General features: G+C 44.0%; 1 protein-coding gene across 3 annotated transcripts in view; it reads left to right on the forward strand.

Annotated features, from left to right (window-relative positions):
* The window catches only part of LOC132017711 (zinc finger protein 239-like), a 16313-nt gene extending 4693 nt beyond the window's left edge, over window positions 1-11620 (forward strand). The window contains exons 2-5 of one of the 3 annotated variants that reach the window (XM_059399677.1): window positions 2169-3121; window positions 4007-4160; window positions 4742-4839; window positions 10185-11620. In XM_059399677.1, coding sequence (XP_059255660.1) covers window positions 2227-3057 — 831 coding nt within the window. In that variant the 5' untranslated portion in view covers window positions 2169-2226 and the 3' untranslated portion in view covers window positions 3058-3121; window positions 4007-4160; window positions 4742-4839; window positions 10185-11620. The remainder of the gene's footprint in view (window positions 1-2168; window positions 3122-4006; window positions 4161-4741; window positions 4840-10184) is intronic. The other 2 variants (XM_059399679.1, XM_059399678.1) reach the window with 2 other exon arrangements.
* The last annotated feature ends 7206 nt before the right edge of the window (window positions 11621-18826 follow it).

An 18826-nucleotide genomic window follows, 5' to 3' on the forward strand; every position in this document is an offset into this window, starting at 1 on the left:
CTTCTAATCTGTGGACAGGGAATATCTTTCCATTTCTTTGTGTTGCATAGACAATTTTTTAAAAAGATTTTATTTATTTATTTGACAGAGAGAAAGAGAGAGGGAGACAGCAAGCACAAACAGGAGGAGCTGCAGGCAGGGGAGAAGCAGTTTCCCTGTAGAACAAGGAGCCTGATAGGGGGCTGAATCCCAGGACTCTGGGATCATGACCTGAGCCAAAGGCAGATACTAGTGACTGGACCCAGGTGCCCCATAGACAAATATATTTTAAATTTAATTTAATTTTTTTCATTGTTCCAAGATTCATTGTTTATGCACCACACCCAGTGCTCCGTGCAATCCGTGCCCTCCTTAATACCCACCACCAGGCTCACCCATCCCCCACTCCCCTCCCCTCCAAAACCCTCGGTTTGTTTCTCAGAGTCCACAGTCTCTTGTGGTTCATTTCCACTCTGATTTCCCCTAGTTCACTTATCCTTTCCTTCTCCTAATGTCCTCCGTGTTATTCCTTATGCATAGACAAATTTTTTGAAGTTTATTTTTATTTTTTTAAAGATTTTACTTATTTGAGAGAGATAGAAAGAGAGAGCACAAGCAGGGGGCAGAGGGAGAAGCAGACTCCCCGCTGGGCAGGGACCTGATGCATGACTCAATCCTGGGACCCTGAGATCATGACCCAACCCAAAGGCAGATGCTTAACCCACTTAGCCACTCAGGTGCCCCTTAAGGTTATTTATTTATTTTAAGTAATCTCTACACTCAACATGACCCCAAGATCAAGTCTCATGCTCTTGTGACTGAGCCAACCAGGCTCCCGGCATAGACAGATTTTAAATAAAATTTTAAGAATAGTTTCTGGATACTCTAGACATTTTAGACTTACAGAAAGATTGTGAAGATAGTACAGAGAGTTCCTATATACACCACACTCAGTTTCCCCTATTATTAATGCTTTACATTAATAATAGGGGAAATATTGAACCATTGTTGATTATTATTAAAATCCATACTTTATTCACATTTTAGTCATTTTTTACCTACTGTCCTTTTTCTGTTCCAGGATCCCATGTAGGATCTATATTATTTCTAATTGTCACATCTCACATCTCCTCAGGCTCTTCTTGGGTGTGACAGTTTCTCAGACTTGACTTGTCTTTGAGGATCTTGACAGTTTTGAGGAGTCCACTTTTTTTGTAGAATGCCACTCATTTGGGGTTTGACTGGTGTTTCTCATTATTTTACTGATGTTAGAGGTTTGGGAGAGGACGACCCCAAAGATGAAGTGCCATTCTCATCATATCAAGGGTATCTGCTGTCCACTTACTACTGTTGAGACGTAAAACAATTTGTAAAATGGAAAGGAGCAAAGAGGATATAGTATGTGTAATTTGAGTTTGCGGCAAAACTTCTACCAAGTTTGGAGACAGAATTGGGTTTGGTCCCAGGGGATAAGAGAATGGTGACAATCCACCAGGCTTCCGCACCTTGGTCTGAGCTGTCAAGATGGAAAGGGCTGAAGGAGCCCCATTCTGGGGAGAGATGAGGGGTCTGTTCTGTCACAGTTCCATGGGAGACGGAGCATCCCTGGTGCCAGGTGCTGTCCCAGCAGCAGCAGCCACAGCAGTAGCGTAGCAAGAGGCAGAGCTGCTTTTATCCCGTGTTTCTCTTACAGCCCGAATCACGTGGACTTCGTGAATGGTAAAAACACAGCTGTCAGTGATGGTACTGTCACTTTCCCAGACTTACTATCAGTTGAATTTCTGCTTCTTTTGCCTTCTCTGTTTGAATACTTCTTCATCTGCTCTACTGTCCACAAATCTCTTTAATTCCTGTCCTGTGTCCCAATTTAGTTAAATATGATAGAAAGTCTCTGTAAGTGGGAACTATGTATTATTTTTATATTCACTTATATTCCAGATTCTGTGCTTTAGGTACCTTTATAAAGGATAGAATTTAAATAGGTGTTTGAGTCAGATGTTCATTCTGTTAGTTTTGTAATATGTTACGACGTACAGACTAAATAAAACATCTGACCTGACTGTAATACAAGTGGTGTGTCCTGGGTTTATCAAACATGTTTGAGAGTTCTAGGTAAGTCTGTATCCTGTCTTACTGCTTTAGCAGCAGGGAATAAATACAATTTGAAAGTCTGTTTGTTATTATTTCAGGAATCAAGGCCAGTAGTATGAATAAGGTGGCAATTCTGAAGGGAAGATTTTTGTAAGAATGGACCCACACCAGCAGATCGCCAGCATATATAATAGGGATACATTACGGATTCCCGAGTATGAAAAAACTTCCCAGTGTACGAACCAGGTACAAAAGCATGAGGATAGGCCCACAGAAGGAAGACGGCACACATGTAGTGAATGTGGAAAGAAGTTTGCTCAGAGCTCAGGCCTTGTTCGACATCGGAGAATCCACACTGGAGAGAAACCCTATGAGTGTGATCACTGCGGAAAAGCTTTCAGTGTGCGCTCAACCCTCACAGTGCATGAAAGAACCCACACTGGCGAGAAGCCCTATACTTGTAACGAGTGCAGGAAAGGCTTCAGCGTGAGGGCACACCTGATCATCCACCAGAGAATCCACAATGGGGAGAAACCCTATGAGTGTAATGAGTGCGGCAAAGCCTTTAGTGTGAGCTCAGACCTTATCAAGCATCAGAGAATACACTCTGGTGAAAAGCCCTATGAGTGCGTCGAGTGTGGGAAAGCCTTCAGCGTGAGCTCAGCCCTCATCAAACATCAGAGAATCCACACAGGAGAAAAGCCATATGAGTGTAAGGAGTGTGGGAAGGCCTTCTACGTGAACTCCGCCCTTATCAATCATCAGAGGATTCACTCTGGAGAAAAGCCCTATGAGTGTGGAGAATGCAGGAAAGCCTTCAGCCAAATCTCCACCCTCATCCATCACCAGAGAATCCACACTGGAGAGAAGCCGTATGAGTGTGAGGAGTGTGGGAAAGCCTTCCGTGGGAGTTCTAATCTTACTAAACACCAGAAAATACATGCCAAAGGAAAGTGTCCTGGAGAAGTGAGAAGTCAGTGGAAATAACTCCAGAATGGTAACTAAAGTTCTAAAATCACATCTACTTCTGAGATTGCCACTTTGCAATAAGGTAAAGCCATTTAAACATATACCATAATGTAGTTTACCTCGGCTTAGTAAGAGCAGACATCAGTAATTCAACCACTGTCTTTGTTTTTCTCATGTACAAGCCTTTGTTATTGTTGCTACTGGTATCATGGGTAAAACTGATTAAGTTTTGAAATTGGAAGTTGTGTTGATTGGTGAGACAGGAACCACATATTCTCGTTGTATCTGGAAATACTAACCAATTGATTTTCCTTCCTTTGCCTTGGATGTATCTCTGTTCTCAGGAGTAATTAGATAGGTGTGTTAGTAACTTCCTCGGCAGAAGATAAGACTGCCTCTTTTTAGGTAGGAATCCAGTCGATAATTCTTCAGGGTCATTCTTTCTTCACCAACGAAGTCCCAGGCCTTTCGACTTACTGATCCGATAAGCCCCCTAAACTTGACAGAGCTTCCTGAACCAAAACAAACAAAACAAAAACAAAAAGCTTCTAGAAGCATCAGGTGCTCCACACCCTTATATTTGGTGTTTCTCAGAGTACGGTATGGCATCTGCAGATTCAGGAGGTGTGAGGATGGACAGACTCGGGAACTGTTGTTGAGCCAAGTTGGCATTGGTTGTAGGATGACTTTCAAGGGTCTGTTTGAGTGACTCCTTGAAGCTTGATGCCTGCTAACAACGCGGAGTATGGTGGACTCGAGAAGTGGTAGGAAGTGATTTCTAACTCCTGGGTAACAGGCCTGAAATTCTTTTGATCCTTGAAGCTAAATCACGTGTGGTTGAAGATGAACACCAAATTATAGAAGTTGCAGGTTGCTTTGGTCCACAGTGTAGACAGGCAGAAGGAAACATTCTCTGGGAAGGTGAAATGGTGTTCACTCCTCAGAGTAGGCTGATTGTGCTATACAGGAATGCGCAGTTTCCAGAATTTCTCATCGGCACTTCTGACCAGTCAGCCCATAGACACACTGGGTTCCATGAAGCTTTGTACCAGCTTGTGCCGCCAAGCACTGAAGTCCGAGATGCATATGGAAAAGCATGTCACGGAGTCTCCGATACTGAGGTAGTGCTTACCCCTCTGCTCAGGTAGCTGTAGGCATGGACACCGGGGCTGAACACAGAGAAGGTTGTTGTTCTGGTGCTCAAACTGAGGAGACAGGACCTCACCTGGGGCATGGGGCACACAAGAGGGAGTAAGGTACTTACTTAGAGGCAGAAATTGAGGGCCTCGGCAAAACCCTAGGAAATTGTCTTTGCTATGATTGAGAGTGTGAATTCCTCTGCCCTTCTTCTTGCTGCCTTTTTTTTTTTTTTAAGATTTTATTTATTTATTTATTTGAGAGAGAGACAGTGAGAGAGAATATGAGAGGCGAGAAGGTCAGAGGGAGAAACAGACTCCCCATGGAGCTGGAAGCCCGATGCGGGACTCGATCCCGGGACTCCAGAACTGTGACCTGAGCCGAAGGCGGTTGCTCAACCAACTGAGCCACCCAGGCGCCCTTCTTGCTGCCTTTTGACAGTTGAAGGAGACTGGTTGCTCCTTGCTGTGCTCTAGAGAGAGTTCCCTGCCACCCTATTTCTGTATTGTTATCCGTGTTTTTAGTGTTTACCTCTTTGGCCCCAGCTGTCTTGGTTTGTCCCTAGGATGGAGCTTTGCAGGCAGACTCTTCTTCTGGGATCAGCACTGAAGAGATGCCGTATCCCATCCCAAACCAGCACAGCTGAATCCCAAGCACTAAGTGGTGAGTATTCTGAAGACTTTGAAGGGGCAGACATTCTGGAGGGGGAAAAAAAATTGTTTTACTGACGAGCATAGTGTTAGGAGATCAGGATTCATGTAACATGGTTACTTCTTATGAGCTCAAATTAAGGTATTAATGATCATCTCTTGTGGGCTGGGCCTTTTGCCAGGCACTAGGAATACAAAGATAAATGAAGAAAGCTCCCTACCCTCCTGGGGCTTAAAGTCTGATTGGGGACAGGGAGAAGAGAGTGGATGAAAACAGCAATTGCAGTGATAAAGCCACTAGGTTTGTACAAAGGGCTTGGCACTGAAGATGTAACAGCCACTTGTGGAAGGGCTGGTAAGGTCTCAGAGAAGGAAGAAATGTTGGAGGAAGAGTGAGTTCTTCAGCCACAGGAAAAGGGATGAAGGAAGGTATACTGGGAATCACATGCTAAAAGGTATGTGTCTGGGGGTGCCTGAGTGGCTCAGTCCATTGAGCATCTGCCTTCAGCTCAGGTCGTGATCCTGGGGCCCTGGGACCAAGTCCCCCGCGTCGGTCTCCCTGATCAACAGGGAGTCTGCTTCTCCCTCTCCCTCTGCTCCTCCCCCACTCATGTGCTCTCTCTCTCTCTCTCAAATAAATAAATATAATCTTTAAAAAAAAGAAAAAGTATGTGTCTGGGAGAAATGAGGGAGGTTTTCCCTGGTTATAGAATACCATAGGGAAATAGTGACAGATCACACTGGAGACAGCTGGGGGCCAGACCATGAGATTCCTTGTTATGTATCCTTGAAAGTGTGAAACAGCCTCTCTGGGCTAGTGTTGAAATATAGTGAGAAGTGCATTTTACCTTGTAACTCTGCCGTTGTTGAGAGAGAGCCCTCATTGGGCCTCTCGCACTCCTGCATGTCCTGCTCTACCCGGGCCACACTCTGATGCAGGCCACTTGTTTGTGTTGTTTATGCCCCTGAAAGTCTTGGGAGATGAGGTCCCATCTCTTGGACACAGAATAGACAAGCTCACTGTGTGCCTGTTGGTTGTTTGGGGTTCTTTATGGAAGGTTCATGTATAGATTACTGCACATGTTGTAGGAATTATTTACATATTGTTAATATGAGTCCCTTTCACAGAAAATGCAAATACCCTATCCAACTCTATGGCTTGCCTTTCAGTTTTCTTAATAATCATGCCTTTTGATGAGCATTAGTTTCTTAAATTAAGAATAGTCCCGTTTACCTTTTTCTTTGTGTCTTTTTGTTTGGTATGTCTTTTGAAGAATTATTTTCTCTGCCTTGAGTTCATGAGGTTAATCTATATTTATGCCTTTTTTTTTTTTAAGATTTTATTTTATTTATTTGACAGAGAGAGATCACAAGTAGGCAGAAAGTCAGGCAGAGAGAGGGGGAATCAGGCTCCCCGCCGAGCAGAGAGCCCGATGCGGGGCCCGATCCCAGGACCCCGAGATCATGACCTGAGCCGAGGGCAGAGGCTTAACCCACTAAGCTACCCAGTACCCCTACTCTTTAAAAGTCTTACAGTTTGGGGGCACCTGGGTGGCTCAGCCAAATAAGCGCCTGCCTTTGCCTTAGGTCATGATCTCAGGGTCCTGGGATGTGCTCCCTGGTCAGTGGGGAGTCTGCTTCTTCCTCTGCCCCTCCCCCCAACTTGTGCTCTCTCTCTCTTGCTCTCTTCCCCTCAAATAAATAAAATCTTTTTTTTTTTTTTAAAGTCATACAGGGCGCCAGGATGGCTCAGTGGGTTAAGCCTCTGCCTTTGGCTCAGGTCATGATCTCAGGGTCCTGGGTCCGAGGCCCACATCAGGCTCTCTGCTCAGCAGGGAGATGCTTCCCCCTCTCTCTCTGCCTGCCTCTCTCTGTCTGCTTGTGATCTCTCTCTCTGTGTCAAATAAATAAATAAAATTTTTTTAGAAAGCCATACAGTTTTGCCTTTCCATTTATATCTTTAATCCATTTAAAATTGATTTTTAAAAATTTTAATCACATTGTATTTAACATACAGTGTTATATTTGTTCCAGGTATAAAGCATAGTGATTCAGCCGAAATTGATTTTATGTATGAATGAGGTAGTTAAATTTTATTCTTTTCCCATGTGACTATCCGGTTTATCTTGCATCACTTATAGGAAAGACTGTCTTTTCCCCATTGTTGTACAGTGCTCATTTGTCATCTATCAATAGTCTGTATACACATAGATCTGTTTCTGGTTCTCTGTTATGTTCCATTGGTTTATTTGCCTTTCCTTGCATGAGTACCACTTTTTCCTAATTACTGTACCTTTACATTATGCTTAGGTATTCGGTGGAACCAATCATCTTACCTGAGGAGTCTGGCTCCATTTCTGTGTGTGATTTTTTTAGACCTCATTATAGGCGATTAGAAATGCTTTGCCCCTCTTAGGGGTAAGCCACCGTCTTATGCTAGACTCAGAGGCACAACTCGTGCATGCAGTCTGAGTTGCACGCAAGGATTCAAGACTGCCTGGACAGTGGTGCTTTTAGGCATCTCTGTCCTGTTAGCCCAGGCAGCTCCATCAGGCCCGTCCCTGGGGCCTTGCCCAAGCAGCTCTGCCAAGACTCCCTTCTTGGGGTAGAAGGAACTTGAAGACACTTTCCCAGCTCTAACTCAGTACTCAGTACTTTTTCAATCCCAGCCTTTCCCTCTCTTCTTCTCCTGGCCACCAGATCCATAAAATGACTGGACCCTTTTGTTTAGTGCTCTCTTGGCAATCACAGGTCCCACACATGTGCTGATCCACCTGACCTTCACCTAGCACTGTTGGTGGGTAGACGGGAACACTGCAGCCACCGGCACTTTCTCTTGTCGAACATCTTGCTGACGCCAGTGTATACGCGATGAAAGGCTTAGCTGTTACATTCCTGTTTGCCTGTGTTAACGGACCACGCCCACACCTGGTGGCTGGCACGCTGAAGGGCTGTGAGATTGTAAAAGTTGGCTTGGCCTACTTACGACCAACTCGATTTGTTTTATGTAACCAACACCGCCTCCCTCCCCTGCCCTGCTCTGCTACCGCCCCAAATCTCGGTTACTTACAGTACGAAACTTACTCTTGTTTATGTTACGCGTCAGCTGTGGGTCAGTGGCAGCTCCACGATACATTCTCTCCACTTCAGGATCCAGGCTTGAGGATGAAAAGAAAAGCAATAGTAGGGCCACACAACGGCTTCTACAGCATATACTCAGGAGGAGGGTATGTGGTTTCCACTTAGAGTTCATTAGCCAAAGCGGGTCAGATGACCAGCCTTCTTAACTATATGGTGGGGAGAAACTCCTTACAAAGATGGCAATGAGTAACTAAGAAGAAATTAATGTAATTTACCTGGAGATAGGATATCCACCATGATGGCCAATATTTATGGAATGCTATCTATGCCAGGGCTTTTTCTGAGTGCCTTATGTATATTTTTTCCTCAACAAAAAACAATGATATGAGATACATACTACTATACTCCCGTTTTACAGATGAAGAAATTGAGGAACAGAGACATTAAAAAACTTGGTCATTCAGCTAGGAAATGATAAAACCAGGAATTGAAACCAGAAGTCTAACCTGACAATCTGTTCTCTTAACAGCTAACTGTAATATGAGCTTTAATATGAAGGTGTTTATGTATCACAGTGGCCTCTAAGAGCCAGTGTAGTACACTGGTAAAATCTTTAAAGGTGAGATCCAAGAGCCCCATGAGATCCAGGAGCTCTTGGTTTCAACCTGTTTTTAGCCTCTGAGTAACTCTATTAGACGAGACTCATACCACCTAGCTGGGCCTCAGTGTCTGCATCCTTAAAAATAAAGGAGACAGGCCAAATATTCTCCAATACTCCTTGCAGCTTTGAGACTTTTATAATCTCTCCAGAGAGAGAGTAAAATGCTTCGTAGATGTGATGGCCCCTTTAATCTGTTTTACATGTTATGTTCACAGGAGATCTTGAATAAATATGTCTCCTTCGCAGTACCTTCCTCCTATTCTACTTCTGCATTACACAAGTGATGTACTCCTAGTAGTAGCTTCTGTTTATTGAGACCTAGTCTGTGCCAGATGCTTTTTCAAGTTCCTTAGATTAATTATTTCATTTAAAAATACAGATGCCAGGGCACCTGGGTGGCTCAGTGGGTTAAAGCCGCTGCCTTCGGCTCAGGTCATGATCCCAGGGTTCTGGGATCGAGCCCCACATCGGGCTCTTTGCTCAGCAGGGAGCCTGCTTCCTCCTCTCTCTCTCTGTGCCTGCTTCTCAGCCTACTTGTAATCTCTATCAAATAAATAAATAAAATCTTTTAAAAAAAATACAGATACAGTTGGACGCCTGGGTGGCTCAGTTGGTTAAGCAACAGCCTTTGGCTCAGATCATCATCCTGGAGTCCCGGGATCAAGTCCCGCATCAGGCTCCCAGCTCCACGGGGAGTCTGCTTCTCCCTCTGATCTTCTCCCCTCTCATGCTCTCTCTCACTGTCTCTCTCTCTCAAATAAATAAATAAAATCTTTTAAAAAAATACAGATGCTGGGGTGCCTAGGTGGCTCAGTTGTTGGTTGTCTGCCTTCAGCTCAGATCATAATCCCAGGGTCCTGGGATCGAGCCCCACATCTGGCTCCCTGCTCAGCGGGAGGCCTGCTTCTCCCTCTCCCACTCCCCCTGTTTGTGTTCACTCTCTCACTGTGTCTCTCTCTGTCAAGTAAATAAAATCTTTTTTAAAAAAATGCAGATGCTACAGAAAAGAAGAAAAGCTGAAGAAAATGTTCTAAACATCCATTTTTGAGAGCTTTTAAACATGGAAAAAAGGACTTCTAACCTCCAGAACTGTGAGAGAATAACTATCTTTTGTTGGAAGCCAAAAACAAACAAACAAAACTCGGGAAAAGGAGCTCCTGGTGCCTCAGAGGAGCATGTGACCCTTGATCTTGGAGCCCCATCTTGGGTGTACAGATTACTTTTTTTTTTTTAAGATTTTATTTATTTATTTGACAGACAGAGATCACAAGTAGGCAGAGAGAGAAGGAAGCAGGCTCCCTGCTGAGCAGAGAGCCCAATGCAGGGCTCTATCCCAGGACTCTGGGATTATGACCTGAGCCGAAGGCAGAGGCTTTAACCCACTGACTTTAAAAAATAAAACACACACAGGAAAATAACCCAAAGGAAAAAGAAGAAAATACTTAAGAGCAGAAATTAATGAAAAAGCAAGTATATATCCTTACTTAGAACTTCCACATATAAAAAGCCATGTTTTAGGTGATTTCTCTCTGTAGGCTACTCTCATTTGTTTTGTTTGACTTCTTTCTGCCTCTAGGGGAAAAGATGCTAATTTCATGATCAACCTGTTCTTTCAGATGGTGACTCCTGGCTGTAAACAAGGTTCCATTTCAAAGCAGAGTTTTGCAGAAGTTCTTCATCAAGTGAGGGAGGAGCCTCTTTGAAGATTCACAGCTTATATTGCTTCAAGCCAAGCAGAGACTCTCTCTGAGAAAGAGACCTAAGGCACTTGGGAGAACTTGCCCTGAAGTTCACTTCTGTCCCTGCTCTGGGAGTGGGAAATTCTCCCTTCACCTTGCGCACAGTTTCAACGTGTAATAAACTAATAAGAGAAGCAGCTGCTCCGTAAAATGAGTGATCTCAAATGTCTTTCCCTAATAGTACAAACCCTGGAACACCAGCAGTCTGCATGCAAGCACCAGTGTATCCAGATCTGAGGAGACCCTACAAGTCATCACAGTCTGGAAGGACCTTCAGTGTAAAGCCAAATCCCATTTCCCTACACAACAGAGAAGCCATCCCGGAGAAGAGTCCCAGCGGAGTAAAGAGTGTGGCAAACACCTCACGTACCGGACTGGTCTTGTCAGATGCCAGAGAACTGTTGGGAACACCTTCAGTTTGTAAACGTTCCATGTGAGCTCAAGTCTCATTAAATATAAGTTGACTTTGGACAGGAGCGAGTAGGGAGGTCTTCATTTGGAAAGAGTGCTTGTTACCACAAAACCCATAAATATAAAAATGTGGGAAGGCCTTCACTAAAAGCAGTCTTCTGTATTGGTAACCAGAGCAAAATCCTGATGTACGACTGCTCTGGGGACACTTTAGCATTAGCTCAATTCTTAAAGTGTATCAAAGATGCCACACAGAGAAAAGTTCTGTGAGTGTAAGTGATACGGAAAAGCCTTCATAGTTCGGATCTTACCAAACACTGGTCTGCATTAGAGAGGAGCCTTATGTGTGGGACAAGTATGGGAAAACCTTTCAATGAACTTGTCTCTTACCAGACATCAGAGAATACAAAACAAATACAAACGTCAATTATGAAATAATGTGGTAAAGGCCCAGGATTTTTTTAAACATAAAACATCACCATTAAGAAAAAACCCAACTGGGGCACCTGGCTGGCTCAGTTGGAAGAGCGTTTGACTCTTGATCTCAGGGTTGTGAGTTCAAGTTCCACATTGGGTGTAGAGATCACTAAAAAAAAAAAAGAGAGAGAGAGAGAATTGACCCAATTGCATCAGTCACTTTAGCAGTATTTTATGGAATTGAAGACAAGTGTTATTAGAGACTTTGTCAGGTCACTGCATGGGCAAAGTTGAACTGATACAAATCTATGGCAGATCTCCATGGGTATTTAACTCTTTTGGGCACAGTTAGCTTTCATTTTCTGTAGTAAAGGTAGAGAATGGGGAGAAGTCTTTATAACTATTCACAATTTTTGGTGATTGAATCATTTATTACATTTTTTAGTTTGGAATTCATGATGCTGATTAAAATAGTTTTTCTACGAGTGATTTTGACATTGATTCCTCTGATGCAACAAGTATACCATTTCTACCATACTTACTCCGTTTTTTTTTTTTTTTTTTTTTATAGTGTTGATAGATCTGGGAAATGCTGCAAATACCTGTGGTTAGGTAAATCATTTCACAGAATTTTCTGTCCCTTTGGGAAGAGAAAACTAGAAGTGTTGGTGGGCCATGTGAACTTGTGATTTGCTAAACGACATATTTACCTTATTTGCTTTTATGTGTCTGATATGTTGAATAGTGACTGATAGAAGGCTTGGAACGGATTCTCATTGGAGGACTGCTTCACGGCTTCTGTGTGTGGGTTGTTATCAAGTCAGCCTGAAGAGGGAGCTCTAATAGTTTGTCCCAGGATGTGCCCCCTTCTCAGGCCTGGTCCACAAATAAGCTTGGGTACTCACTGTGGATTTGTTATGAACTCAGTTCATGGTGCATCATAATCATTGGTCTGTGTGTGGCCTTACTTTTGTTTTTATACATTTTACTTTTATCTCTACCCCCATCCCAATCTCCTGCAGGCACACTTACTTTAAAAACTGGTGTGTTCTATCTCATTTTATGCCATTCTGCTTTTTGAAATCACTTAATTATGAATCCATTAATATATGTAGGTCCAATCCTTTAACTGCTTAGTGCTTACTTAGTCATTTGTTCATCCTTTTAATGAAAGCTATTTAGGGTTTTAACCAACTTTTGCTTTGAACACCTTTTGGGAGTGTTTTTCTGGGGAACATAGGAGCGAAATTGCTGGGCCACAGGTTATGCACAGTGTAAATCTCACTAGCATGTAATGGTTCCTGTTCCTTATGAACTAAGGGACCTATCGGCATCTTTTTTTATTTATTTATTTAAGATTTTATTTATTTGACAGACACAGCGAGAGAGGGAACACAAGGAGGGTGAGTGGGAGAGGGAGAAGCAGGCTTCCCACAGAGCAGGGAGCCCAATGTGGGACTCGATCTAAGGACCCTGGGATCATGATCTGAGCCAAAGGTAGATGCTTAATGCCTGAGCCACCGAGGTGCCCCCCTACCTGGCATCTTAATCTGATTGTGATGTCACCTTTTCCACATGGGTTTTCAAGAGCTGCAGACTTCCAAACTAGGTAGGCACCTTCTTCTTCTTCTTCTTTTTTTAAATATTTTATTTATTTATTTGTCAGAGAGAGAGAGAGAAATTGAGCATGCTAGCACAGACAGACAGAGTGGTAGGCAGAGGCAGAGGGAGAAGCAGGCTCCCTGCCGAGCAAGGAGCCTGATGTGGGACTCGATCCCAGGACGCTAGGATCATGACCTGAGCCAAAGGCAGCCGCTTAACCAACTGAGCCACCCAGGTGCCCCAGGTAGGCACCTTCTTATCTGGTGACAGCTTAGGGTGAACAGAGCTCTAAGATAGGAGTAAAATGAAACTTCAACTTCAAAAATAAGACTTGACTTACCAGGATCTGGTGGTGCAAAACTTGATTCTGCTGCTTAAAATGCAGTGTAATCATAAGAGCTACATACTAGACCATGCTATGGGTAAAGGGGAAATAAAATATTTTCTAAGAACATCCCAGAAAGGGAGTGTAGCAGATGCAAAGGTGCTGACATTGGAGGAACAGCTCAGCCGATGAGAAAGAACAGGAGACAAGGGCAGAGATGAAGGGAGATGCCTATGGCAATGAGCTTGTAGGCCAATTCAGAGACCTTGGTTTTTACCCTGAGTGAAATGGAAAGCTTATTGCAAGATTTTGGCAAAGATGTGGCATGATCTGTCTTAGGCTTTGAAAGGATTCTTCCAGCTGCCTTGTGAAGAGTATACAGGGACAAGAGTGGAAATTGGAGCAGTTAGGAGCTATCAAGGTAATCTAGGCAGAAACTTACAGTGACTTGGACAAAGGTGATAAGCAGAGGTGATGAGAAGTGATGGGTCCTGGTTACACATTGAAGGCCACGCCAATGGCCTTCAATGAGAAAACGAATGAAATCAAGGGAAAAGGAAAAGGCAAGAATGAGAAATGGCGTTGAATAGCTGGAAGAATGGAGTGGCCTTAGTAGTGAGTAATTAATTACCAATTAATTTTTGAACAAGTTAAACTTGGGGTATATATTAGTACCTCCTAGAAATCTTGATGTTTGAGAAAAGAAGAGGAACATTCTCGGCACAGTCTGCCTCTCAGCCTAGAGCATCCTTCAGCCACACCTGGCTGAGCCCCAGATGAAGGCCTTTTATGATAGGCAGTTCCCCTCTCCCTCCACCCAGATACTCCTAAAGAGCAAGGACTTAAAGCAGTACCCACATTTTAGGAAAGATGTAGATTTAAATTGCTGAATGACATGCTGAAGTTGTCTGACTTCAACCTACAGCATGAGATAAACTACCAGCCTCTGAGAATTATGACAGATCAGTTCTAACCTCCAAGTCCATGGTTTCTTAGGAAACAGTACCTGCGGTATATTCTCATCTTTTTGAAGAACATTTAATCAAATCAGTTATATGTAAATGTCCTCTTAAGTTAGAATGTTAAAATAGGAGTTGGAACAGAAATCACCTAATAACTATTCACCCTGCAAAAACATGCATCCAGAATTCTGCTTCCAATAATGGCAACAAAGTAATATAGACCTATTCTCCCACTAAGAAGTGGGAATTCTGGGCAAACATCAAAGAACTAATTCAAGAGTAAAATTATGGGCAAGAAGAAAATGTGTATTGAAGGAGATTATCTCTTCTTTGGTCATCTTTTGATTCTGGAAGGGGGTACCTGAGAGGGTGAGTCGTAATTTTGATAGGTTCACAGAGGGGAAAAAAAATGGATTCTGGAGACTGCCAAGGTAGGAGTTAGTGCTGGTAAATGTGCTCACTCTTGTGTGCGGGACCCCAGATACTACACTTAAATTATAACCACACACGGGGCTGCTGCTCTGCTCTGTTCTGAATCTTAATCTGTACGGAGTGATTCCACAGTGCCAGTAGCCTCAGGTACCAGGAAATCCTCTCTAAAAGGACATGATACTCTCTTAGCTCTCAAATTATTTTTACAAGCAATTTTTAAAAACCGATTTAAAAACTAGGTAAATGAAAAAACAAATGACACAAAGAAAATCCAAGAGAAGCAATTGCTAGTAGAAATACATCGGGGGCCGCCTGGGTGGCTCAGTTGGTTAAGCATCTGCCTTCGGCTCAGGTCAGGATCCCAGGGTCCGGGACAGAGTCCTGCATTGGGCTCCCTGCTCAGCGGGAAGCCTGCTTCTCCCTCTCCTGCTGCTGCTTCTGCGTGTGATTTCTCTCTCTGTCAAATAAATAAATAAAAATTTTAAATATATATATATATATATAGAGAGAGAGAGAGAGAGAGAGAGATATGCCCAGATCTACCACAGATTTACTCCAATGGATCCTACTATTATATTTTTAAATTAGTTATTAAAAGTGCTATTATTATAGAACAATACTAGTAGTTTATATTTACAAAAAATTCTATTAATAGAGAAGAACATAAAATGAAAATAAAAGTTCCATTTCCATGAGTTAACCACTGTTAACACTCTTTATACTTTTTTTTTAAGATTTTTATTTATTTGACAGAGATCACAAGTAGGCAGAGATGGGGGGGTGGGGGAAGCAGGCTCCCCCCACCTAGCAGAGAGCCTGATGCGGGGCTCAATCCCAGGACCCTGAGAGCATGACCTGAGCTGAAGGCAGAGGCTTAACCCACTGAGCCACCCAGGCACCTCTAATATATACTTCTAAAATCTTTGTGTTTTCAAGCCCATGTCCCTCTTTTAGGTCATATGGTATTATGCTGTGTTGACTTTGTTTTCTTATTTTCTATATTCTTGACGCTCTGGTATTTGGGGCCTTCGTCCTGGTGACATTGCCCCTCCCAGGGCTAGATGAGTCCTAGAGACAGCAGAGAACGCCCCCCTGCAAGCACCCCCTTCATATGCAAACCAAACAATCCAGAGACCATCCCCAGCCATCTCCCTAATCAAACTCTCACATACCAAGTCCCTGTATCTCCTGCTGTAAACCACCCTCCCCAGGGTCAGGTAGCGGACCATTAGAGAACATCCCTATAGCCCAGAACCTGCCAAAATTATTCAAACCATCCAATCCTAAACTTACCCGGCACACCAACCCTACTTTGCCCATTCCTTCTTGGGGGGTGGGGGGACTCAAGTAAGGCTCTAGACCATGCTCTCCCCTCCCATTCTCCCCTTCTGTCTCCTGACTGACCTGCATGCTTTCCTGCATGGCCTGCATGACGTGTCACAGCTGTTGCGAGGGGTCTGTGAGAGTAAAGCTTCTTTCTTCAGAATAGTGCACTCCATGCCTCCCTGATTAACACAGATCCTGGGTAAATTTTAACACACACGTGCATCACTTTGTATTTTCCTTTTTTTAACCTAATGAGAATATTCAAGATATTATTCATTCTTGCAACCAACATCCGCTGAGCATTGACTGTGTGTCCAGCCCACGGTGAGCCCCGCAGCGACAGTGGTGAGCAAGGTGACCTGTCTCTGCTGTTCTGTCCTCACATTGTAGTTAAATCAGTGGATGCCATGGTCCTAGTTCCTTTGCTCAGTTGCGGTGGGTGTGTGTGGCCTGGACACCACCTGAAGAAATAATACTGCTCTTATCCAAGAATACTTTATCTTTTAATGGGTCTTGAGTTTTGTGTTGCATACATACATCCTAACTTCCTAGTCTTCTCCTGATGTAGATTAAAGTAGTTGCGAGTATTTTTCTTAGAATAAATGATGCTTCCATGCGTGTCTCTATGTGAAAATCTTTGGCACTTATGTGAAAATACTGGGAGAGGAAAGTGTGTATAAATGCAGTTGCAGATTGACAGCTGCTGACCGAAGAGCAGGAGATGCATCGTCACACAGGCTGCGAGGCCACCATGATTACGACTGAGGGAAGGGGGAGGGGGACACGGGGTGACGGAGACAGGTGAATGAGGATTTGGACTTTTTAGTTTCATACCTTTTGTACTGTTGACATTTTTACCAGGAGCATTTGTTCCTTTGTAGTAAACAACGCAAGCTTGGGATTCCCCCAGACTTGTGCTCCAGGCCACATCTGACTGCTTATGTACCACGTGATCACAGGCCACGCATTTAAGTCTTAGTTTCGATTTCTATACTATGACCCCGCTCATGATGTTGCCCTGTCACCAAAAGCTGGCTGAAGGGAACAACCAGTATATTCTCTCCCACACCCCCAGGGGTGGTTTCTCTGCTGCGTGGGATCCCAGTGTGAGCTCCCATCAGCCGGGGCTTCCTGGACTGTGAGGCCCCAAATACTTCACCCCCTTGGCTCATACCATAGCAGGAGACGGCCAGAAAACTGGGCTTAGCGAGTCTCTGGGGCGGCTAGGCCTCAGGTTCTCGTTCGCTCCTCCGCCATCTCTCAGGGGTCGCAGAGATGCACTTGCACCTGTGTAAAGCCTCTGTCCTTGAGCTGACATGGGTTTTCTTCCACCACGTTCTGTTGAATGAGGTAGGTCAGAGGCCAGCCTAGATCCCCTACACAGGGGACGAATACTGGAAGGGACCTTTTGAAGATTCTCAGGAAATTCTCATTTCTTTCCTGCCATTTTGAGTTTTTAGATCCTACTGAGGGCTCAGAAGGCTTTTATTTTTTTATTTATTTGTATTCTCTGTGACTCATGGGTGCAGTGAGTGTCAAAAACCATTAGGATGATGGTTCTTGATTATTTACCCTAATCTTCTATCAAAACCCTTATACGGGGCATGTGGCATTTAAGTAATTGACTTGCTCTTCCAGCAGGAGGTGAAACCAGGACTATATGACTAGGGAATCAGCTCCAAAGCGGATTTCTGCAGAAATGAATCCACTGGGTGTTTTCCAGGATGCAAGGTGTGGAGAAACTTTTCAATATGAGGATAAATCAGCACAGCAAAAGGTCAACCCCACAAGAGTAAAACAACACAAATGTAAGGAGTATGGGACGACCTTCGGTCAGAGCTCAGGGTTTGCTCAATACTGGAGAATGCACACTGGGAAGAAACCTTATCAATGTAATCCATGTGGGAAAGCTGTGAGTTATAAATCAGCCCTTCTTTCACACCAGGAAATTCACAGTGAAATACGCTATCGACGTATCGACGTAACAAATGTGAGAAAGCCTTCCGTCAAAACATAGGCCTGGTTTTTCATCAGAGAATTCATACTGGGAAGAGACCCTATGGGTGTAAAGAGTGCGGTAAGTCCCTTAGCCAAAGCTCACACCCTATTGGACTCGTGAGGATCCACACTGGGGAGAAGCCCTCCAAGTGTAATGTGTGTGGGAGGGCCTTCAGTCAGAGGTCAGGACTCATGGAATGTCAGAGAAGCCACACTGGGGAGAAGCATGGAAGGAATTTGAGAAGGCTTTCTGAGCGAGCCAGCCTTACTCAGCACCTGAGGATCCACACTGGGGAAAAGCCCCACCAGTGTGAGGAGTGTGGACGAACCTTCATTCAGAGGTCAAGCCTTGTCATTGGAGAATCCACAGAGGGCAGAAGTCTGTGTGTGTATCCTAATTGTAACAGAGCCTTTAATCATAAATCAGGACTCACGGAACACTTTAGAGATCTGTGAGGAATACAGACCCTATCACTCTGTAGTAAATTCAAGAAATCAGGAATGTGGTAAATCCATTCCATTCTTATTCTAGTCAGTCATATCGCAATAGAGTGATATCATATTATTGTGATATAATTGAAAGGAGTTGATAACATCACGGGGAGCAGACTGCTGCATCCTGCTGGTGTCTGCTATGAATGCTTCTCTTTCTCCTGGTCTTCCAGGCTCCTCCTCTGTGGTCCCTGGGCTCTTCTCGAAGTCGCTGTCTGTAAGGGCCTAATTGGCCAGAGGGAGCCATTTTGTTGCAGTAAACGTAGATTGACCCTATCCAGTGAACTTAGATTGACCCTGCCCCTCCCAGAGGAACTTCCTTGCAAAGCCTAGATACAAGGGCGGGTCAGGCCAGGTGAAGACATCCAATCAGTGGGGCGCACATATATTTACTGAGGTGAGTTTAAATCCCATTGGCCACCTGTGTGTGGGCGGGGCTCAACCACCCCTATAAAGGTTAGTTTGCGAGGGTGAGCAGGCGTAGGAGAGCCGTCAGAGCTCTAAGAGCTCTCAGAGCCGTCAGAGCCGACCGCGCTCTGTCAGAGCCGTGAGAG

The sequence above is a fragment of the Mustela nigripes genome, chromosome 5, assembly GCF_022355385.1.
Source record: "Mustela nigripes isolate SB6536 chromosome 5, MUSNIG.SB6536, whole genome shotgun sequence".
NCBI lineage: Eukaryota > Metazoa > Chordata > Mammalia > Carnivora > Mustelidae > Mustela > Mustela nigripes.